The 25034-nt window shown below is 42.6% G+C and overlaps 1 protein-coding gene across 1 annotated transcript; it reads left to right on the top strand.

Moving 5' to 3' along the window:
- Positions 1–19707: 19707 nt before the first annotated feature.
- LOC127321826 (uncharacterized) lies at positions 19708–21165 on the top strand. Its single transcript, XM_051350796.1, has 3 exons — positions 19708–20000; positions 20097–20563; positions 20777–21165. Exons 1-3 carry the CDS (start codon positions 19708–19710, stop codon positions 21163–21165), a joined length of 1149 nt encoding a protein of 382 aa, XP_051206756.1.
- The last annotated feature ends 3869 nt before the right edge of the window (positions 21166–25034 follow it).

Genomic DNA, 25034 nt, shown 5'->3' on the forward strand with positions numbered 1-25034 from the left:
CTCCATCAACCATCCATGATTCGCCCATCCATGTGTGAGTAATTCCCCCGCTGTAGGCTGCAGGGGATGGTAGGGATTGGATGAGATCATTCATGTAATATCTATAAGATTGTTAGGGGCATGGTGCCTAGTATCCGTTATTAGTACTTTTAACATTGTTGCAACTTGTTGTGCTTAATGCTTGTCACTTTGGGCCCGAGTGCCATGATCTCAGATCTGAACATGTTATTGATTCATGAGGATAATTATTGTTTTTGATCTTACCTGCAAGTTGTGTACACATATCGTTGTCCGGAACCCGAGGCCCCAAAGTGACAGCAATTGGGATAACCGGAGGGGATTGCTGTGATGTGAGGATCACGTGTGTTCACGGTGTGTTAATGCTTTGCTCCGGTGCTCTATTAGAAGGAGTACCTTAATTACCAGTAGATTCCCTTGAGGCCCCGCTGCAAACAGGCTGGTAGGACAAAAGATGTCGTGCAAGTTTCTCCTTGTGAGCACGTACGACTAAATAGGAACACACGCCTATGGTTACTTAGTACTTGGATGCTTTTATCATTGTTACCTTCAAATGCCCATGTCTTGCTTATTATATGAATTATCTTATCCATGCGGCGCCCGTTCATTCATCCCTATGCCTACAGTATTTTAATCTTGCTGTCTACTGCAATCACTGCTGTTGTTACTTCACTACTGCTACTCCTATTAAACTGTTACTACTGATAAACTGTTGCGAAAAAATCTATTTCCAGGTGCAGCTGAACTGGCAACTCATCTGTTAAAGCTTATAAATATTCTTTGGCTCCCCTTGTGTCGAATCAATAAATTTGGGTTTTACTTCCCTCGAAGACTGTTGCGATCCCCTATACTTGTGGGTCATCAATGCACATCTTCACATGTCCATTATCACCAAATGGACAGCACGCTTCAAGCATATGATCTTCTTGAGGTGTCCATCTTGAACTTGCCCAAGTCAACCTTGATGACGATCACCACTTGATGTCATCCTCTTATGGGCTATATGAGATCTCACTTTTGATGCATGCCCATGGAAAGATACCTAACCCACATAGACAACACAAGGGCACATATATGATAGGTTAGTTCATAAAGCATAATTGACAAAGCTTACCATACCACATGACTTCATGTGGCACATTCTTTATGCTTCATGTGTTGACCAAACTTGAATCTATTCCTCACTCTTTGTATTGGTCAACCTTGTATCTTCTCATGCTCTAACATATTATCTTAAGATGTATAAAGAACTCTTCATTTGTTTGCATGCTCTAAATCTTAGTCAACCATAGCTCAACTTATGAGACTATCATGACACCGACTTAGAGCTATATCTTGAATTCTTCACTTGGAATCAAGCACTCAAGATCTTGATCATTCATTGATTAACACATAAGCTAAAGCATGGCTAATGTTGAGTTCCACATAAGAACTCCATCTTCATTTCTTCTTCTTGGTCATATCACATATATGTCTTCAAATCGATGATCTTGATGCCAATACTCAAGGTATATCTTTTATCTTCATGGCATCCATACTTGAATCCAACACATGGACTACAAGTATTACCTACGGAATATTCCTTCATATAAACTCAATGAAAACATTAGTCCATAGGGGTTGTCATTAATTACCAAAACCACACATAGGGGAATGTACACTTACAATAACCCCCATTTTGGTAATCGATGACAACCACAACAAGAGGGTTTATATAATGTATATTAGAAACAAGTATGCAACTTATCAGGGAATAGGTTGTATACAAGAGGTTGTATTTGATATGGTCAAGTGACACGAAGCTACTAGCTCATATCAAAACCAGCTCTACTCACATAACTACAACTATTGCAAGGGATGTGAGTAGAACCAACATATATAGAGAAAACTCCCCCACAATGTATGCACGTGTGATGAACATGAATTCATTGCATATATTGTCAAGATTAACCTTGGGGACAGTTTCCACTATATATATACAACCATGCAAGACATATAAATATGGAGTGCATGCAAGGTAGTCAGAATCCCGATCCTACTACCGGAATCCTACGATTTGACGATCTTACATCACCGTATCGATCCAAATCCCACGATGAATCCCAATCAGGTAGAATCCATGTTGAGTCTCGATCCAAATCATAGAATCCTTTACAATAATGTAGAATCTCGATCTTTTTTATGGATTTTTCGATTCTACTAAGTCATTATTTTTCCCATCCGCTAAGCCTACAGGTATACTACTTAAACATCCCAAGCCCTTTTCACTTGCTTCACTACCCTTTATTTAACCACCAAACCTCAAATGATCTATCGCTAGAATATTATTGCTAGAAACTTTATGGATTATTATTTTTATCTCCATTGTACTATTAAACAAACTTTGTGCTTAATAAAAATATCTTCTCTGAGTAAGTATGGTAGGATCCCAGATTCTACGATTCGATACTACGACTCGATTCTGCCCGACGAAAATCGACTCAACTCCGAATCCCGACTCTGACTACCTTGAGTGCATGAGAGGTAAAACACTTAAGCACAAACCAAACTTAAGTATAAGCCATTTCCCTTAAACCCTCTAAACTTATCCCCCATTGGCAACAAGTTCCAAAATGGGTTAAAATTTTAGAAAGCCAATATAATATGAGTTCCTCCCCAAGGTGTGCACTTCTCATAATTTGAGTGGAATCAAATGCACATATCCAATGACGAATACTTGAAGGAAGTCAAACTATATTGAGGATCAAAGATTGCACAAAGATAACATGGTGAAGAAAGCATCAACAAATAAAACAAGCAATCAAAGATCCAATTGGACAAACAAAGATATCATGATAAGAGAGATATAGTGCTCTAAATTAAATAAGAAAGCTCCCCAAGGTTCGTACATAAAATAGAATAGTTGCATTGGAATACAATATGCACAAACATGGAATCCTCACTCCCTCTATATCATTTAGAACACAAACAAGATAGAGAGGATAACTTTAGTCCAAACATTTACGAGATATGAGTGCATGAAGATAAAATAAAATTAAGCCAAGCGCTCATAAATCAAGTCCTTACCAACACCACTAAAATCAAAAGGATAAAAAGATGGTCGGCAAAGAACAAGGATATCTAGGTGATGGATTAACGCTTTCATGTATATAAGTTTCTAAAGTGGACAAGATGATCCATAAAGAAACATGCACACACAAGAGGTTAATAAAATAAATAAGACATGATATCCAAGATGAAGTCATAAAATATACCAAAGGATGTTTGCTTAAAAGCATATATAGCCTATGGCTCCAATTTTCACTTATGGTATATGAATGAACTTCAACCAAGAAAATCTCAAAAACATCACAACTAACTATAAGGGAAGTAAAGCTAGTTGGAATGTTTTGAAAAAAGCAACAAGTATCACAAATAGGGATTCATTTCGCAATTTCATCAATATTTCACATAAGAGCTCTTTGAGGAATTGATATGCAATAAATTGCTAGAAGGCATATTTGGGATAGGTGAATCATAAACATGATTTATATATATTCCCATCATATGCATCTTCTCAAATTACTCAAATGTACAATAAGAAGTTTTCTTTAAAAAGGATTTTTTCAAGAACCACAATATTTTCGAAATAAAGAATTTCATGCTAAGATACAACCGACAAGAGGTTAGATGCTATATGATTATGCATGAATAAGATACTTGTTACCGATATAGCAATGGTAGGATGTAGTGGATAAGAGTTCATCTATCATCCTAGCTTGGCTCCAATTCTCATATGGTGACAACACCTTCCTTATAGATGAGACAAGCCTCCATTGCATCTCCAATGTACCTAAAACAATATTCAAGTACATCTTGGTTCCCAAACTTATTGGGTCCAAAATGGTTAGACTAACCACAATACATAGGACACACTCCATATAAATGTGTGCATATTTATAGATGAAATTTGAATTTCATGCACATCTTAGCCATTTAGGATTTGATGGAGTCTATACTATATATTAGATCAAACAAAGCAAGCATGCCATAAATATAAACATATTACATATAAGCATGCACAAGCACTTTGAAGATCCAAATAAGATACAATTTAGAGAAAATACCAACAAAATGAAGGAGGCATAAAAGGGGTGGCAAAACACATTTGTTCTCCAAATTATATCTAAGAGGCAAATCTACAAAAGATTTGTTCAACAAAGTTCAACAAATGAACTAAGAAGAAACCATTGAGCATAAAGGATGGAGTAAAGCAAACATGCTCAAAGATTTATCTCATTCAAGCAAATGAAACATAGAAGAAGGAATGAGATAGCAAACTCCCAAAAGAGCAAGGTTCGAACAAATAAACCAAATCCTCTACACTTTTCACAATGGCACAGTGTACCGTAAAGAAAATGGTTATCTTCCAAAACAAACACTTGATATGAATCAAGAGAATTTATCAAAAGATTTTTCAAAGGGACAAGGAAGACACATGGGAGCAACAAAGATTTCTTGGAAATAAAATAAGGCAATAAGAAGTAATCCAAGGTTAAGATGATCCATAAATTCAACCACATACAGGGTTATCAATTGTCAAAGACAATGAGTATATTGGAAATAATTTCCGGTGGTATTTTGCAAATGATAGTAAGGACCAACTTCACAAATAAAGGCATAGGGTAAATATATAGGATTAAGCACTATGCACGGATGAAGATTCTTGATAGCTTCAACTATTCAAACAATCACACACAACAATGATTAGAATAACTTGAAGCAAACACGGTGTCCCAAATAAGATATAGAGATATGTATTTGAGGAAAACTGCACCAAGAATTTCTTACTCAAACAAGAACCCATAAGATGAGCAATAAAAGCTTTTTAATAAAAGTGGAGCTTGTTTGAGCAAACATGCCACATAGGAACAAGATAATTAATAGTATCAACTCTAAGTGGCATAACCTCATATGTTCACATTTTCTAGGTTTGTGATATGTACAATACATATTACTCCCCCATAATGTGATAAAACATTTCTTCTAATCAAGAGGCAATTAAAATACGACTAGAGATGATTAATGGGCATTTAGAATTTGAATTTCTCATGAGTATACCACACCACATAGTGACTAGATAATCTTGTAATATCAATACTAAGTGGTGGTACCCATGTACACACATTTTAAAGAAAGAGAGATGCACAAGGCATATCTCTCCCCCAAAATTGGATGTTCCATTAATCACTCAAAGAGAACCAAATGAGATATCATCAAGATGCATTAGGCTCAAAACAATACACAAGTAAGTGATGAGTCAAACAAACATACTTGAATACACAAGATAGGCAAGTAAGACACAACACATACAAACACATATTTGATACAAAACCAAACATGCAAAGGGGCAAGTAACTTACAATTAATATGAAGAGTTGAAGTACAAGTTACCGCAAAGAGGAACATTGGATATAAGATATATATGATAATCCTTATGACTTGGCTTGATAAAAATACAATATATGAAGATCCCTTAATCCTTCATGAAGTAGCCAAGTCTCCAATGCCCTTCACATACACCTATTGATCAAGTTTGAGCTTGTTGGTCCCCAACAAAGTTGGGTCCTAAGAGGTTACTCACAATAGGCTTGGAAACCCAAATGGTTCTTTTCTTGACACCACTTTGAGTTCCAATAAACTTGGCAAACATATTGCCATCCTAATCCTTCCCAAGAGAATAATTACCATCAATAAATATAGGGTTAGATAAGGTACCGTTTAAGCATGAAGAGGCAAAGTGCCCCTTCTCGCGGCAAACATAGCAATGTGTGCTCCCCTTCTTCTTCTTTGTTGATTTCTTGACTTGGGGAGCTTTATCTCGATTCTCCTTGGGAAGTGGCCTATTTTCAACTCGAGGTCGAACTTGAGCTTGACCTTGACCTTGTGGCTATTTCCCTTGTTGCTTCTCACTCAAGTGCTTCTTCTTCTTCAATGGGCATGATCTAACATGGTGCCCTTCAACCTTGCACTTGAAACAAACAATCTTGGCCGAATTCTTGACTTGTTCTTGGCCCTTCTTCTTGTTGCTCTTGCTCTTGGACTTGTTCTTGTTATTGGAGTTAAATCCAAGTCCACTCTTGTCATTGGGGGATTGTTGCACACTCAACATCTTGTCAAGTGCGGATTTCCCTTCATGACACTTTTCCAAGTCTTTCTTCAAAGAAAGGACTTGGGCCTTGAGCTCTTTGATTTCCTCTACATGGTTAGTAGAAATACAAGGACTAGAGGAAGTAGAAGCTTCATTGTTAGAGCAACGAGGCAAGGCAAGTAATCCAACACAAGGTGTATCAATAGTTTGACTAGATGGATTACAAGGACTAGCACAAGGCAATATAGCATTTTGAGTAGAGGTTGTGCTAATTTCCACATGAGCCTCACAAGATGTTACCTTAGTGATACTAGCCTCATGAGCTAACTTTAGCCCATCATAGGAGATTAGGAGATCATCATGAGAGCCCGAGAACTTTTTATGACTTTCTTCCAATTCCTTATAACTGCTAGTTAGAAAATCAAGTTGAGCCCTTAGCTCAACATTCTCCTTTAGGATAGATGCTTCACAAGAAGTAGAGTTAGTAGCACACGCATCAACAATAGATTTTTCTTTTTCAATCACATAGGATTCCATTTCTTGCTTAAGACCATGAGTTATGCACCTTTCATTTTTCAGCTCTTGTCTAAGGAGATTGAATCTCCGTTTCTCATTTTCAATATGAGATTCCAACTCCTCAATGGACTCATTCCTTTCATTGAGGGAGTCCATCAAGAAATCGAATTTGACAAGGGCATCACCACGAAGGGTGCATCTAACTTTGAAAAGGCCTTTAAGTATAGCATCTTCATCTTATTCATCATCATCATTCTCATCATTAGAAGATGTGTTGGGATTCAAGGTAGGAGTTACCTTTGGTCCCTTTGCCATAAGGCACGTGTGCATACCGGAGGATGACGATGTAGATGTTTTGGAATCATCATTCATGAGAGTCTCATGCCTCATAGAGTGTTCAATTTGCTTTACATTGTTAGACAACAAACAACTAGAGGAAATAGAAGCATTTTGTTCATGGCAAGAAGACATAGCAAGCATATCATCATGGAAGTTATGTAAGCAATTTATACATGATATGCAAGGACTATCGACACAAGCATGTAAGACATTATCAGTGCTAGATGTGTTTAAGTCCAAAGAGGAAACATTGCAATGGTATATAGATGAAGAATCATCACTATTGAACACAATATCAACATTGCAATTTTCCTCACCACTCACCATATCATTACCTTGTGTCTTGCCACACGTTGGTGAAGTGGATGAAGATGATAATACATCACAACCGGAAGTGGAAGCAACTTGGAGCTCTTCATGATGTGAAGGGGAAGAGAGCTCCTCGGAGACACCACCGACCGTATGAGAAATGGATCCACCAAATATTTCCTTAAGCTTGATCCACATCTCATGAGATGACTTTCGCTTTATAAATATCAAGAACCTACGAAAATCCGGTCTCAAGGAGGATAAAAGCTCATTAGATACTTGAGCTTCAAGATGTAAATTTTTCTCATCCTCTAAAGATAGATTTTTAGGATCCATCGGAGGAGAAAAACCTACATCTAGAAATCGCTCTATATTTGGACACACGGTCCTAAGATTACAAAGCATGCGATTTCTCCATAAAGGATAATTTGTGCCATCAAAGATAATTGTGTCATTGTGCACTATATTACTAGCCGACATCTTTACTCTCAAGGCGGTGAAGCCTTAAACAAGGAGAGACCTTGCTCTGATACCAATTGAAAGGATGAGATGTCGCCTAGAGGGGGGGTGAATAGTCGATTTAAAAACTCTGACGGATTTGGCTTGTAAGAATGCGGAATTAAACTAATGTTTATTTTACAAGCACAAACCCTAAATATGCTAAGTTCAACTAAGTGCAATAACAACAACTAGAGCTAAGCAAGATAGGCACTATATATATATTAGTGATAGCAAGCTATATTAAATACTTCAAGCTCGATGGCTATCACAAAGGAAAGTAAACTTGGGTATAGAAATAACCGAGGCACGCGGAGACGAACATGTATTCCCGTGTTTCCTTCCTTTGCAAGAAGGTACGTCATGTTTGGAGAGGTGGGGATCCCACGAAGGATTTCCCAACGCCACGAAGGCTCACCTTCTTCTCCGAGCCAATTCCACGAAGGATAATGGCCCTTTCCTTATGGCTAGCTTCTCCTCCACTCCGGAGATGGTAAGCTCCACAACCACTTCACAAGCTCAACGAAGGAGAAGCCCGGGCCCCTTCACAACCTTCAATGAAGAGGTCACCGGGACACCAACCAAGCCAACTAGGAGGTCACCCTCCAAGAGTAACAAGCTCACAGTCTCTTACTCAAACTAATCGTCGTGGAGAGCTCAACACTATGCAATGATGCAAATCAAGAACACCAAAGGTGTTAAAATCCTACACACTCAAATCCCACAAAAGCAACAAATGCTAGGATGGAATTAGAGAGGAAGAACAATGGAGGAAATCAACAAATGACTCCAAGATCTATATGCCAAGAGTTCCCCTCACTTAGAGGAGGAATGGATTGGAGGAGGTTGTAGATCTAGATCTCCTCTTTTAAATCCCCCAAGAATATGCAAGAATCATAGGAGGGAAGGGAGAGGAAGCAAGCTCAAGAGGTTCAATAATGGTGGTTAAAAACGTGCTCAAGAACCCTAGAAAACTATTGGGGAAGAAGCCCCTTTTATAGCCAAAAGAAATATGACTGTTTGGGGGCAAATCTGAGAGTTTTTGGGCAACCTGGTGGGAGGGCCGGCACGCCGGGCATGGCACCGGGCTGCCTGGTGGGAGGGCCGGTCACGCCGGGCGTGGCACTGGGCCAGCCCGGCAGAAACCTAGCTAGACACCGGGCGGGCACTGAGTGCCCCTGGATTGCGTCTGGTGTGCACCGGTGTGGGAGCCGGTCTGTTCCGGCCGTCCGGTGAGGCAGCCGGCGCCGCCTGGCGTGGTGCCGGGTGGGCCGGTGGGGCGGCCGGTCGACCAGGAGCCTCGCCAACAGGAACACATGTTTACAAAAACAGTGATAACTTTTGCGTCTGGGCTCCGATTTCGATGATCTTGGGCTTGTTGGAATCAGAACAACAAGCCCTACAACTTTATGCATAGAAACATCATTGTACACCCACGGAGAAAAAACCACAAGATGAATGTTTTGACCTATCTATAAAAGATACACCGCGGATATCTTCTTCATAGCGTTCAAGTACGTCTTCAATCTATATCACTGGAAACGGCTCGACTATAACTTGGTCCGCCTATACGCGATCAATCTTCAGATGAAGATCAACAGAGAGAGACCCCCCACATCGCGGTAGCGGATCCCTACTACATGCACGATAGCCAGCTGGAGGAAGGCTCAAGGACACGGACCAAGGCGGTGCAGTACCTCCAGAGCTTCATGCTCATGAACAAAGAGAAGAACACCATTCTTCTGCCTGTCTTTCCCGAGTAAGTACACATCCGCTCGCGGCCGTCGTAACTTATGCTTTCTTATATATTTCTTCCATTGCCGATCCTTTCCAACATTCCATTTCAATTGCATGTGTTGAGTAGGGACAAATACTGTACACTCGTCATCCTTTGCCCGAAGTGGTCACTAGCCCAGTATTTCGACTCATCGAATACGACGAAGAAGAAAGACTACAAGAGAATAAGGGGTGTTCTTGATGAGGCTATCCTTGGCTACTCCAAAAATGGAGGCACCTTCGACAAGAAGGGGGAATTTATCAGACCGGACACTAAAAAGCTCGGGTTCAAGCACGTGATCGACTTCCCTTGCATCAAGCAGCCAGCTGACAGCATGAAGGAGGCCTTCTATGTTCTCCATCACCTTAAAGGGTTTGTCGTGGATGCAGAGATGATGAGTCTGCAACCTAGTATGCGAGACCCCACTAAAATGGCGGGGGACATCAACGATGCTGATCTTAGAGAAGACTTCCATCGCATCCAAGTAAAGCTATCGGAAATTATCCAAGAAGATGTATGCAACACATCGGGGCTCTTACACCAACTTAGAGGGTTGTGTAAGAGGGATATCGAAGAACGCCTACATAGGCAGGGTGATGGAAGGACGTGGACGACGAAGGACATGTACAAACCGTTCCCGGAGCCGCTGAAGAAGACGTCTCGTTGATCGAGGCCGGTGTGCCTACCATTATGTGTAGTGTGTTGTAAACTAAACTTGCTTAATTTGCTCGAAATGGTCGTCGTTGTTGGACTTCAATTAATATTGTAGTCGTTGTCGTCGAACTTGATTACTTATGTGATACCGATGCTATATATCTTTTAGGTTTATTATTATTTCCTTGCTTTAATTCTTGTGAATATGTATGCATGTGAACCCTCTAATTCTTTCCATTGCATTATATACTAATATGCCTTGTGTCCATGGAGATGACGTACTACGTCGTGTTCGAGGGGCGGGTTCCAGGAGTCTACGAGGAGTGGGAGGACTGCAAGAAACAGGTGCACAAGTTCAGCGGCAACTGCTACAAAGGATACCCGACTAGACACGAGGCGGATGCCAAGTGGAGGAAGCACCAGTCGAACAAGAGCAAGATGAAGACCTTCGTTGTGCTCTCGCTCTTGCTCACCATCGTCGCGGCTTTACTCTATTTCATCCTAGTGTAGGCGGCAGCCGGTGTCACTTCATTTGTATCTCGAGATGATGAACTTAATTTGCATGGATTATGAGTTGTATGGAGCTATATGTATAACTCGATCGGGCTCTAAGTAATGTGATGATGATGTATAATGTTGCTATATTATATCTGTCTATATTATATCTGTATAACCTGTATACTATATATAAACCTGTATAAAACCTGTATGTCTACACCAGGCAGTACAAAATCGAGTATACCTGTACATTATTTTGTGGCACACCAGAATGAAATTCAGTGGCGCACCTATTTCTATGGCGCACCTGGGCCACCTGCGCCACAGAACCTCTTATTTCTGTGGCGCACCTTCTCTGGTGCGCCACAGAATGCCTTAATTTTGTGGCGCATGGGCAGGTGCGCCACAGAATGCTTATTTTTGTGGTGAAGTTTCTGTGGCGCAGCACCCATGCGCCACATAATATACTTTCTGGTGCGCCACTAATGAGGCTTTTCCTACTAGTGACCGGTAAAACCTCCAAACTTGAAAACGCAATAGAAGATGCATATGGATTCCATTTTTGATGAACTTGGGCTTGTTGTAAAGCTAGAAACAAGCTCAAGAACCTCACACAGAGAAACACCAAGAAGCAACAAGAATATAGGGATGCAAGATATGCAAAGGATTGAGCTCCCTAAGACGATGCGATCAAGTTACTCAACCGAAAGCCCCTCTTGATAGTGCGGCTATCTATCCTATAACCCGGTCTCCCAACAACCACCTTGAGACCGGTAAAAGGGAAACCTAGCAAGGCCATACCTTTGCCTTGCGCATCCCGCTTGATCTTGATGATAACTCTTCAAGCTCCACTCAAGCCGGAATGCCTCACTTGATCATTGTTGCTTCGTGAAGACTCACAAATGTTCCCCCATACACCATGATGGGAAAGCTCCATTGATGCACATCTTCACATGTCCATTATCACCAAATGGACGGCAAGCTTCAAGCATAAGATCTTCTTGAGGTGTCCATCTTGAACTTGCCCAACTCAACCTTGATGACGATCACCACTTGATGTCATCCTCTTATGGGCTATATGAGATCTCACTTTTGATGCATGCCCATGGAAAGATACCTAACCCACATAGACAACACAAGGGCACATATATGATGGGTTAGTTCATAAAGCATAATTGACAAAGCTTACCATACCACATGACTTCATGTGGCACATTCTTTATGCTTCATGTGTTGACCAAACTTGAATCTATTCCTCACTCTTTGTATTGGTCAACCTTGTATCTTCTCATGCTCTAACATATTATCTTAAGATGTATAAAGAACTCTTCATTTGTTTGCATGCTCTAAATCTTAGTCAACCATAGCTCAACTTATGAGACTATCATGACACCGACTTAGAGCTATATCTTGAATTCTTCACTTGGAATCAAGCACTCAAGATCTTGATCATTCATTGATTAACACATAAGCTAAAGCATGGCTAATGTTGAGTTCCACATAAGAACTGCATCTTCATTTCTTCTTCTTGATCATATCACATATATGTCTTCAAATCGATGATCTTGATGCCAATACTCAAGGTATATCTTTTATCTTCATGGCATCCATACTTGAATCCAACACATGGACTACAAGTATTACCTATGGAATATTCCTTCATATAAACTCAATGAAAACATTAGTCCATAGGGGTTGTCATTAATTACCAAAACCACACATAGGGGCAATGTACACTTACATCAAAGGTATTTACGGATGTGCTACACTCAAATCTCTTATCTCTATTTTATTTGTTACACATATGAGCTTTATTTATATATGTATGCATAGATGCAGGTGAAACCTTAACCCTGACCTATTTCCATCATTGAACACAACACCCTTAAAAGTAAACTAGATAGGTCCGGTAAACTGAAGATAAAATACACTAGCAAAGTCTTGTGGACGTTTCCTTCATAAACCATTTAGCAGTGCTTCCCAATGTTCGATTAAACCTAGGTATTCTAAGGAAAAAACTTACCATACAACAATCCTGTAATATCCCAGGATTTCAGACGTTTGTGGGGTAGAATTAGAAAAGGTATGTGCATTGCATCGCAAAACTAGGGGAAATATCGCGCTTAATTGCATAAAACCTAAGAGGGAACAAGTTTCTCTCTCGACACCAGCCAGGATTAGGGTTTTGAGAGTGCGATAAACTTGGACATGATCTCTTTTGAATTAGGGTTTTAAAAAGGGGGAAACATTTGAATTCAACACATATCATTGAATGAATGCATTTGAAATAAGTTTGAATTGAATTTCAAACTTAAACATTATATAAAATACAAGACAGGTAATAATTCAACAAATAATATTATATTTGGATAATACAAACAATAAATGAATAGATATAAATTACAATAAGCTCATTAGAGAAACCTTGAGCTTTATTGATTATCACACAAGATACAATGTCATTACAATATCCAAATATAATTATTACATAACCATTTCAGAAATTGATAAAGGAAAAAGAAAAAGGAAAAATTACAAGTAATTGAAGAACTAAGCTAAACTAAACCTATCTACTGTCTTGATCTTCTTGATCATCCAGTAGAGGGAGAACTTCTTGATCATCTTTGATCCCTGCATAAAACAACATAAAAAGGAAACATACATGGTTTGCCAAGTGGCAATGCCACTTGGATTGTCAAAAGAAGTAAAATGGGAAGGATAAGACCAGACCAGCCGAGCTGATCCACCAAGTCCCAAGTTCCAACAGGGAACACACAAGCAGCTTATAAGGCAGTGTGCATGCACACCAGCACACACAAGCCAGGATAGTCACCAAACTTCACCAGACCTTGCTGTCGACCAAGGAAACAAGGAAGGGAAGGTATAAAACCTTTTCACAAACAAACCCTAGCCATTCCTCGACTGAACCAGCCAGAGCCACCAAGAACACCAAGAACACCAAGAACACAAGAACAGTAGTGTTCCAGTTCTTCTTCCACAAAGAACAAGTACTGATGAACAAGTAGATGGAGAAGTAGCTTGCGCAGCCAGTGAGGAGGAGCAGGACAAGCACAAGCAAACAACATAGAAGAAATCCTCTACATCAGCAAAACCTAGGAGCTGGAGTGAGGTATACACATCATCATGAACAAACCAGATGGTTTTGTTCATATTATGCACATCCATGCTACACACAAGCACACAAAGGGTGGATAAACCCTATTTGATCATCATTTTGGTCATAGACCAAGTGTAACCTGGTGGAAATGGCAAAGACCAGGGATGAATCAAGCATATGACCATGGTTATGCCAACCAGACCAGTGGTAGCATCTTCCAAATGGAAATAGGAAGGAAACCATCCCAGATACTTACCTAAACCTACCCAGACTACACTAGCCCTTTAAAACCATCAGATAAAAGCAGATTATGAATTCTGCAAGTATTTTTCAACATCAAAATCTACTGGTAATCAAATATGATCACCCAGCAATCATTTATCCCTTCACAGCAAGCCAACAGAGGTGGGAGCTACCAAAACAGCAGTTAATTACCGCTAAGGCCAACTCAACCACAAAACCATCCAAACCATCAAGCTTACACATATATCATCACCCAACAAGGTTCAAAATGGAGCTAGGGTCCCCAACAGTAGTTGGCATCCCTCTAGCTCAAGCAATTATAACACAAGAGTCATCATTGCACAGTAGTTCATCTCATTTATCCACTGATACATGATAAACTGCATAGATAAATGAATTAATTAACTGACAAGTAACAGGAACACTTGTTAAGCCTCAAATAGAGCACTGCAAGCACATACACATGCTTTACCAAGCATAAGCATCCACCAGCACTTGGTGAGAGGCTATCCAATAGCACAATTATCCACCAGTAAGCACAAGAGAGATACCACAGTAAGCAGCTATCAAGCAAATGGTGATCACATGATCACCAGACCTTGCAAGAGCAAGCTAGAGCATCAGTAACTCACTGGAGTTACTGAATTGCTACAAATAAGATAACCATTGCATCACAGAGATTATATAAATAATTCTATAATTGTATCCAGAAGCATATCATCAAGGAATTGATGCATATGGGTAGCATCCAAGCCAAGTAGAGCCCTACCATGAGCTAGAGCTCAATAATCATCACACAGGCAGTACTGGCACTTGCTAAATGCAAGAACTGCTAGCAGCAGTAAGCCAGGGAAGCAAGAATAGAGACAGGAACATATGAATTGAGCAATAGCAGTAGCTAGAGCTGGCCAAGCCAGTATCTAAGCAACCATGGCATAGCAGGAGCAACAGCATAACAAGTAAAGCAGTAGCAGCAGCTAGCAGCAACAGCAACACATGCATTAGGGTAGTAAGGAGCTCAGCAGCAGCAAGACCAGCACAGCAGCCACATGACCAGCACAGCAGCAACAATTGCAGGCATGGCCATTACCCAAAAATGGGGAGGCCTGGCCAGTAGACAGGAGCTGGAGAAGAAGAGGAGAAGAGAGGGGGGTGAAGGAGGCGTGTACCTGGAGCAGAAGCACTGCAGACGCACCACGACGGCACAGCGGCACAAGCCTGGTCACGGCGGCGCCAGGCCGCGACCAAGCCATGGCTACGCCGAGCACAGCAGCTCCGGCGCATCACCGGCGAGTCGCAGAGCACCACCATGGCGCCCAGGAACGCCAGCGCGACGTGAATCGCCGCGAGCACCGCAACTAGTTGCAGTAGGGGGTCGATGGCGAGTGGAGGAGACCAAACCTTCCAGATCGACGCGGATAGGAAGTAGCGGCATCGCCAGACGCGTCGATTCCGACCAACCGTGTTGGCTAGAACCGCCGGAGATGGCCGGAGGAGGCCGGCGACGGCGGAGGCGACTTGGTGTCGCGAGAGCAGAAAGGGGAATTAGGGTTAGGGTTCATCCGCGAGAGAGAGAGAGAGAGAGGAGTGAGCCGGTTGGGCCGAGCCCAACGGGCTGGTCCGACCAAACCACTCGGTCGGTCTGACCAGTGGGCCCAAGGGGGGGCAAAATGGTCATTTGACCATGGAATTTAGTCCAAATTTGGAAATAAATCTAAAAACCCTAGAAAAACTCTAAAAAAATAAATAAAAATATGTAGACCACTTAAAATTTTGTGATCTATTCAAAACAAATATTTTCATCATAAATTGACCAAATATTAAAAATGAGTATGACGAATTATTACCAATAATCTTGGATAAAGAAATTCTAAGTTTTTTAATAATTAAAAGAAAAATAATAAGCCATAAATTATTCTAAAAATTTGAATCAAAGTCTTTGAATAAACTCCTTAACAAAAATAACAAAAGATTATTTTAATAACTCTTAAGGAGTATTTATAAATTTTGCTTATTCGCCACCTCTGACATTAAATAATTAAGCATCAGGGAGGGGGAACAACCCTAAAAATCGAAAGCATGCATTTTTGAATCTTTAACCATTGCCCTTATCGGACAATGATGCAATCTTTCAGAAACAGAGGACCAGGGTCAGTCCAAACAATCCAACTGCACTACCTTGCAGTCATCAGGCAAGTTCATCGCTTGCTCATGTCACTTTGAGTATTTTTACCAAATTACTTGCAAAGTACTATACTTATCACTCTTGCATGAAAAGCAAAAATGCTATTTTCATAACTATGAATATGACTATGTGGTGGGCAATGGAACCATGGTATGAGTATGGTGGAGGTTCCATTGCAATGGGTTATATCCATCTAGGATTAACAATAAATGTCGTCCAGTGATTCTTGTGCCGTAAGACCCGTGTTAACCATAAGATCTGGAGTGGGACGGGGTATTCAGTTGTATTTCTCCCTCTCGTACATCAACGGATGTGCTTACCGTAGCAGTTGTGTCTTGCGAGAACAACCGGTGGGTGGGGATCCCTTCTAATTCCCCACGGTAATGTGGTCTATGATGGGTTACAGAAGGCCTGCGAAGGTATCGAGGTCGGATGATACCCAATGGGGTATGCTGACCGGCGGGGATATTAGTCGAGGTCGGATGATATCCAATGGATATGCTGACCGGCGAGGACCCAAGGTCGGAACTGCAACAAAGGGTGGGAGTGTGGGGTCGCGGAGAAATACAATGATTGGCTAGGACCTTATACCAGGCCTCACACCACGGAAGTGTGGACTTGAAAGCTGCCCGGTTGGCACCAAGGTTAAGATCTCTTATGGGTAAAACAACACACCTCTGCAGAGTGTAACGAATCGTGACCTGTCACTCCCTGTTCCGGGTTTTGGAACTGCGAACGCGGCCGGAAAGGAACTCCATGAAGTTCTAGACACCCGGTGAAGGCTGACGGACATAGCTCTTCGGAATAAAAGCAACCTTTTGAAGAAATGCTTACAAAAACCTGCATTGGCATATGACTTTCTGGTCTAGTGCCGTAGCTAGTGCATAAAACACCTCTTTCCTATAATGATCTTGTTGAGTACGCTCGTACTCATACCTCTTATAATCCCATGCTTAGATTGTCTGAACCACCTGGAGGAGGCAAATGAAGGACCAGAAGGAGCAGATGGGATCTGCTATGAAGAACCAGATCTATCCGGAGGGGTAGAGGGGGTAGATTATCTGATCGTCTACGGAACCGGAGAGGTTCCAGAAGAGAACACCGCTTAAGTCACAGCAGTAGGAGTAGTCGAGCAGCACGAACTCTATAGTATTTAGCTGCTCGAGTAGAAATGGTACTAAGCCTGCTACGACCTATATTGTATAAGTTAAGTAGGGTTCACCTAGAACCTTTGAGTTATCCTCTATGGACCCAGGAGGAGCTCCAGTATGATGTAATTATATGGCTTGTAATATTAAGTGAGTAAAATAAAGACCAGCTATGTTTCTGTTGTACTACTCTGAGGGATGTAATATTTGCGGATTGGTACTTCGCACATGTTATGTCAACGATTGGCATACTACAACATGCAGTGGTATGCAGGGTCACCAAAGTTGGTATCAGAGCAAAAGCTTTGACCTTAGGTTGGAACCTAGTTAATGGGAGAACCTGTAGGAGTCAAATAGAAGTAGTAAAGGATTCTCTAAAAATATGATGTCTATTCACTTGAGAATAATACATTCATATCTTTTAGTGCGATAATTCTTTATTATTACTATTATGATGCATTATTACTAATGATATATTCTTTCTTATCTACAGCCAATTATGGCCAGTTCACGTTCGGGACGCAACGTTAAGGTGAAGGAATCTAGTCTAGATGACTATGATGGAGGACTTGCAGACATACTTCGTGCTATGTTGCTCGAATTTGGGTGTGATCCCCAGATTCGAGTGATGAAGTACATGTACTATAATGGTACTGTACTAGCAAAATGTAGAGTTGGACTCCAATTACCTGCAGAGTTAGGTATGAGCCCAGTAATGCCTGCAGAAGAGGCAAGAACTATTAGGATAGCCTACCATATAGCTATCCTAAAAGCCATCACTGAGATACGCGAGCATAAGACAAAAGATCTTATTGGCTCCGAGTTTGCCCATATTCCACATATGGAGGAGGATGAAGATCCTACACTAAACCATTTCAAATTTGCCAAGAGGAAACCTGCAGAAGCAGCCAAATATATGGACAACTGTAGGAACCTTTTAACCTTGTTCTTTCAGTTGAATCGCCATCTGGCAGGTGCAATTGATACAATGTTAGATGAGTTTGCAGAACCCAAAGAAGAATCCAAGGGTAAGGAACCTATGGAGAGTGAACCTCATAAACCAGTATTTTCTACTGGTGATTACATTGACATAGATGCCCCTGAACCAGAACCAACCCCACCAACACCCAGATACTTTCCTAGTAGCTCCTATGGAGGCTATGAGGGAGGAGAAGAATCCGACAACACCTGACGCTCAGTTACCCCAATAGAAAACTCCATAGGTTGGCGTTTTTAACCATTCATGGGTACTGACTCGGATCCGGTGAGATGTTACCCGGAGATAGACCAAGATGACGTAGATCAATACCGTAACTTTCACTATGGTGTGGGAGATTATGAGGAGAATCCAATAGTGATTGAGTCAGATTCTGAAGGAGGGAAGGCACGTAAGGTGAACAAGGGGGAGTGTTTCGGAAGTAGGGGAAGGCGTGGACCTTTTGATATGAACACTTCCGGATCCACCGGAAATGTGTCTGTCGAGGAGGAGGAGTATCCCACAGGGGATGCATATGCATCGCTGAATAATCATTTCATGATGACAGATTTCTCCCTGGGATCTTCCTCAGACTCTGACTATCAGCCGACTGGAAGGCCATGTGTTCCAGACACTATCAGGAGGACAACTCGTTCAACCGGATGGGTGCCTGGAATGTACCAGGAACAAAGCTACGAGTAGTTGACCACCAACGGAGGCGAAGATACAATACTAATGTACCATATGTATTATAGTGTGTATTAGTTGAATAAGTTTGTAATTTACATACAATAAGTGAGTTTGCATACTCACACTGCTTATGGGTATTGTAAAACTACTTGTTTATGTATATACATGGTATATGTTTTGTGTGATTTGGATTTGCTTCTTGATTTCCATTGCGTGACTAGTTCTGTGCACAAAGTTAAGCTCATAAAACTTGCGCATGGAGTAACTATGAGTACCACTTTGTGTAACAGTGCTAGGGGGTGATGATGGGACCGACGGGAGAGGAGAGCGAGGCTCAGCGCCTCGAGCGCGAGACGAAGCAGAAGGAAGAAGCCGATGCAGTGGTAGGAGCACAGTTTCCACCACCACCACCTCCAATGATGCAACAGAACTTCATGCAGTACATGCAGATGATGGAGGAGAGACAACGTGTAACCTTGGAGCAGCAGAATAAGTTCTTCCAAGAACTTCTGCATCAGAACAGGGTGGAGAGGCCCGAAAACCAAGGAGTGACTTTGTCGGATTTCCAGAACACCAAACCTATATCCTTTGCATACGCACCAGAACCAATGGATGCTGAGGACTGGTTGATGGATACAGAAAGAAAGCTCAAGACTGTTGGATGCACCGATGAAGAGAAGGTGAGATATGCAACACATCTTCTGTGTGGACCCGCCGCATCCTGGTGGGATAATATTATAGCAGTACATCCAGTAGGAAGAGTGTTCACCCGGGAGAAATTTAAGCGGAAGTTCAGGGAATCCAATGTTCCTGAAAGTGTAATGGAATTGAAGCGTACGGAGTTCGAGAACCTAGAGCAGAAAGACAAGGCCATTATGATATATGTCAGAGAGTTCTCAAGGTTATCCTGATACGCAGCAGATGAAGTGAGTACAGAGGACAAAAGGAAGAAAAGATTCATGAGAGGACTGAATCCGTCTTTCAAGATGCAACTCAGAATGTTGAGGGCAACGGAGTTTCAAGAGCTGGTTGACGCAGTAATCACCATGGAGGATGATTTCAAGCAAGTGCGGGAAGAAAAGCGCAAGAAGGCGAAGTTTGAACCAAAGAAGTTCGTTAGCAACAAACCCAACACCAACTTGATCTTCAAGCCCAGATACAACCCCAGTGGTAATAAGCGAGCATCAGGGCCATCGTATATGGCCAATATCGTTTGCCGTAGCTGTGGATTCAAAGGACATTACTCGAAGGATTGCCGCAAGCCAAAAGTGATCTGTTTTGGTTGTCGCCAGGAGGGGCATATGCTTAAGGATTGCCCAAATAGAAATAATGGTGGAGGAAAGTTAGGAGGAGGAGGGAGTAGGAATGGAAACTCTGGAGGGAACTGGAAGAACAAGAAGCCCTTCGGAAAGCTGAACTATACCAGTCTGGAGGAGGTGATCAACTCGGATAAGGCTGTCATAGGTACGCTTCAGATCCTTACTCATCCTGGCAAAGTACTTTTTGATACTAGTGCAACCACATCATTCATTTCTCGACAATTCATCATCAAATATGGGATAAATTGTACTAAGTTAGAAACACCCATTACCATACTATCTGCGGGGGGAACGATTTTAGTTACACACGTTAAGCAAGAGCAGGTCATTATGATCCGCGGATGTGTGTTCTACGCAGACTTGTTTGTTTTACCCATGAAAGACATAGATGTTATTCTTGGTATGAATTGGTTGGAAGAGAATGGAGCCTTGATAGATTGTGTAGACAAGACAGTGTCCTTGAAAAATCCAGTTGGAGGAAGGATTATTTATCAAGGAGATAAGCATACTCAGATTGAGGTAGAGTTACAGCTTAATAGCATGAAGGAGGTGAAACTAGAGGATATACCAGTAGTCAATGAGTTTCAAGATGTTTTTCCAAAGGAATTACCTGGAATGCCACCAGATAGGGAGATAGAGTTCACCATAGATCTAATTCCAGGAACAGCCCCAATTGCCCAAGCACCATATAAGATGGGACCAAAAGAGTTAAAGGAACTAAAAGAGCAATTGGATGATTTGGAATAAAAAGGATTCATACAAGAAAGTGTATCACCTTGGGGAACACCAGTAATTTTTGTGGACAAAAGAGATGGAGGCCGTAGAATGTGCGGAGATTATAGAAACCTAAACAATGTTACTATCAAGAACAAGTATCCACTACCCCGAATCCAAGATCTGTTTGACCAAGTTAGGGGAGCTGGAGTATTCTCCAAGATAGATCTGAGATCGGGTTATCATCAGATAAAGATTAAGAAGGAAGATGTTCCAAAGACTGCCTTTGTTTCAAGGTATGGACATCATGAGTACCTAGTAGTACCTTTTGGGCTGACAAATGCCCCAGCAATATTCATGAACCTCATGAATAAGATATTCATGCCCTATCTTGACAAGTTTGTCATCGTGTTCATTGATGATATTCTGATATATTCTAAGGATAAGGCTGAACATGCAGAACATCTTAAGATAGTGTTACAAACACTGAGAGAACATCAGTTGTATGCCAAGTTTAGCAAGTGTGAGTTTTGGCTAGACCAAGTGGAATTCCTTGGTCATGTGATTAGCAAAGATGGAATAGCGGTAAACCCAAGCAAAGTTGCAGCAGTTTTGGAGTGGGAAGCACCTAAGAATGCCAAGGAAATAAGAGGATTCTTAGGAATGGCAGGATACTACCGGAGATTCATTGAAGGATTCTCCAAGATAGCTGGACCAATGACCAAGTTGTTAAGGAAAAATACACCTTTTGTATGGTCAGAAGAGTGTGAACAAAGTTTTCAGACTCTAAAGGAGAAGTTAACCACAACACCTGTGTTAGCAGTGCCAGACTGGCAAAGATTACACGGTGTATTGTGATGCATCCAAGCATGGATTGGGATGTGTATTTATGCAAGATCACAAAGTGATATCTTATGGATCACGACAACTAAGACCTCATGAAGTTAATTACCCCACACATGACTTAGAGTTAGCAGCCGTAGTGTTTGCACTGAAAAGCTGGAGACATTTCCTTTATGGAGCTAAGTGTGAACTCTATACGGATCATAAGAGTCTCAAATACTTCTTCACTCAGAAGGAATTGAACATGAGATAGAAAAGATGGCTTGAATTGATCAAGGATTATGATTTAACCATCAATTATACCCCAGGAAAGGCTAATGTTGTAGCCGATGCTTTAAGTCGGAAGAGTACAGGAGGGGTAGAACAAGAGTTACCAACAGAATTAAAGAGAGAGATAAGTCAAGCACAGATACAACTCTGGGAGAAGGAAGCACATGAAGGATTATCAACTTTACAAGTTGCAGAAGAGTTGAATATGAACTTGAAAAATGAGATCATTATGGGTCAATTGGATGATCCATTCATCATGGAAGAAATAAGAATAATCGACGAAGGTAGACCATCAGAGTTTAACCTGGGCGAGTCTGGATCTTTATGGTTTCAAAAGAGGATTTGTGTTCCAGACATCGCTGAAATTAAGGAATTAATACTAAGAGAAGCACATGAAACACCATATTCAATCCATCCGGGAAGTACGAAGATGTACATGGATTTAAAGGAGTTATTTTGGTGGAATAACATGAAGAGGTGTGGCAGAATGTCATACTTGTCAAAGGGTGAAAGCTGAACATCAAAGTCCCGCAGGACCATTAGAACCTTTACCTATTCCGGAGTGGAAATGGGAAGAGATAGGAATGGACTTTATCACCGGACTACCCATGACCAATAAAAAGAAGGATATGATATGGGTAATCGTGGACCGGTTGACCAAAAGTGCTCATTTCATAACGGTAAACCAGAAGGATACAGGTGAGAAACTTATAGACATCTATATCAAGGAGATTGTGAGCAAACATGGAGTTCCAAAGAAGATAGTATCAGTTCGAGGATCTGTGTTCACATCTGCCTTTTGGAAACAGTTTCAAGAAGCCTTAGGATCCAAGTTGGATTATAGTACCGTTTATCATCCACAGACTGGAGGACAGACCGAGAGGACAAATCAAATACTAGAGGACATGCTCAGAGCTTGTGCATTAGATTTTGGAGGATTATGGGAAGAGCATTTACATTTAGCAGAGTTTTCTTACAACAATAGCTATCAAAGCAGTATTAAGATGGCACCATTTGAGGCTTTGTATGGAAGAAAGTGTAGATCACCCATATGCTGGTATGAGGCAGGATCAAGTAAGGAGTTTTACCCTGACTATGTGAAAGAGAAACAAAAAATCATTGATGTGATCAGGGATAGACTCAAAATAGCCCAAAGTCGACAGAAAAGCTATGCATATCAGAAGAGGAGGACATGAGAACCAAAGGTTGGGGACATGGTATACTTAAAGGTAAGTCCGATGAAAGGTCTTCAGAGATTCGGAGTTAAGGGAAAACTAAGTCCAAGATATATCGGACCTTTCAAGATACTGAGTCAGAACCGAGGGTTAGCTTTTGAACTGGAACTACCTGGAAAGTTAGCCTTGGTACACAATGTATTCCATGTTTCACAACTTCAGACTATCGTGGATGTGGCCACGGCAGGTGCTACGGGGTGTAGCACTTCGTTGATGCGGGAGGAAGGAGACATAGCCAAGTGCGGAACGAGGTACACAGGACGCACGGTTTTACCCAGGTTCAGCCCCTCCGGAGAGTAAAAGGCCTACGTCCTGCTAGATCTTATTGCTCAGTGGAGAATTACAATGGGGGGGCTCAGTCGGCGGCTACGCCAAGAGCAATGAGGGGGAGATTGGATCTCCGATGGTGTGTAGGGTCTAGCTCGGGGGCTTATATGAGCACCCCCGATCTAGGGTTACATGAGGATAAGTCTGAATCATATCAGTTGCTAACAATCCGGGATTTGTTGCTCCGTCGCCAAGTAAACTCCATCTTCGGGCCGCTCGGGCCTTCAAAGACGCCGCCCCTCCCGAGGATCTCAGCCTGGGCCACCTGTGGCCTTGAGGGCCCAATCGCACCAAGGCCTTGGGGGCCCAGTCGTCCGCGTCGACTGGAACTCTCCCTGGACCTCCTTCTTCATGGCGAGTGGGACTGGTGACACACCCCCTAGGGCATATCCCCATCAGTAGTCCCCGAGCGCGTCGATGATGAAGCAAGGGCTTGAGGCAGGACTTGAAGAGGTCTGGCGATGGGTCGACGTGAGTCGTTGACGGGCTCCTGAAACAAAGGTTAGAATGAAATTCCAGTCCTCAGTCGCCAATCGGCGATGACAGTCGGCGTCCGCCAGTCATCATTTACCGGTCGACGTATGACAGTCGGCGTTGGCCAGTCGTCGTGTGTCAGTCGGTAGCGCGGCGAGTCCTCGAGCGCGGCGGGCGGCGAGGTCGGGCGACCGGCGGGCGGCGAGGTCGGGCGACCGGCGAGTGGCAAGAGCGCCAAGTCCTCGAGCGTGGCGAGTGGCGAGCTTCGGGTGACCGGCGAGCGGCGCTGCCGGAGCGCACCGAGTCCCCGAGCGTGGCGAGTGGCGAGCTTGGGCGACCAGCGAGTGGCGAGGTCGGGCGACCGACGAGTGGCGAGAGCGCCAAGTCCCCGAGCGTGGCGAGTGGCGAGCTCGGGCGACTGGCGAATGGCGCTGTCCGGAGCACGCCGAGTGGCGAGAGCGCCAAGTCCCCGAGCGTGGCGAGTGGCGAGCTCGGCGACCGGCGAGTGGCGCTGTCCGGAGCGCGCCGAGTCCCCGGCGTGGCGAGTGGCGAGCTCGGGCGAGCGGCGAGCGGCGCCGTTCGGAGCGTGCCGAGTCCCCGAGCGTGGCGAGTGGCGAGCTCGGCGACCGGCGAGCGGCGCTGTCCGGAGCGCGCCGAGTCCCCGAGCGTGGTGGGTGGCGAGCTCGGGCGACCGGCGAGCGGCGCTGCCGGGGGCGCGCCGAGTCCCCGAGCGTGGCGAGTGGCGAGCTCGGG

Source organism: Lolium perenne, chromosome 4 (assembly GCF_019359855.2).
Source record: "Lolium perenne isolate Kyuss_39 chromosome 4, Kyuss_2.0, whole genome shotgun sequence".
NCBI classification, from domain to species: Eukaryota; Viridiplantae; Streptophyta; class Magnoliopsida; order Poales; family Poaceae; genus Lolium; species Lolium perenne.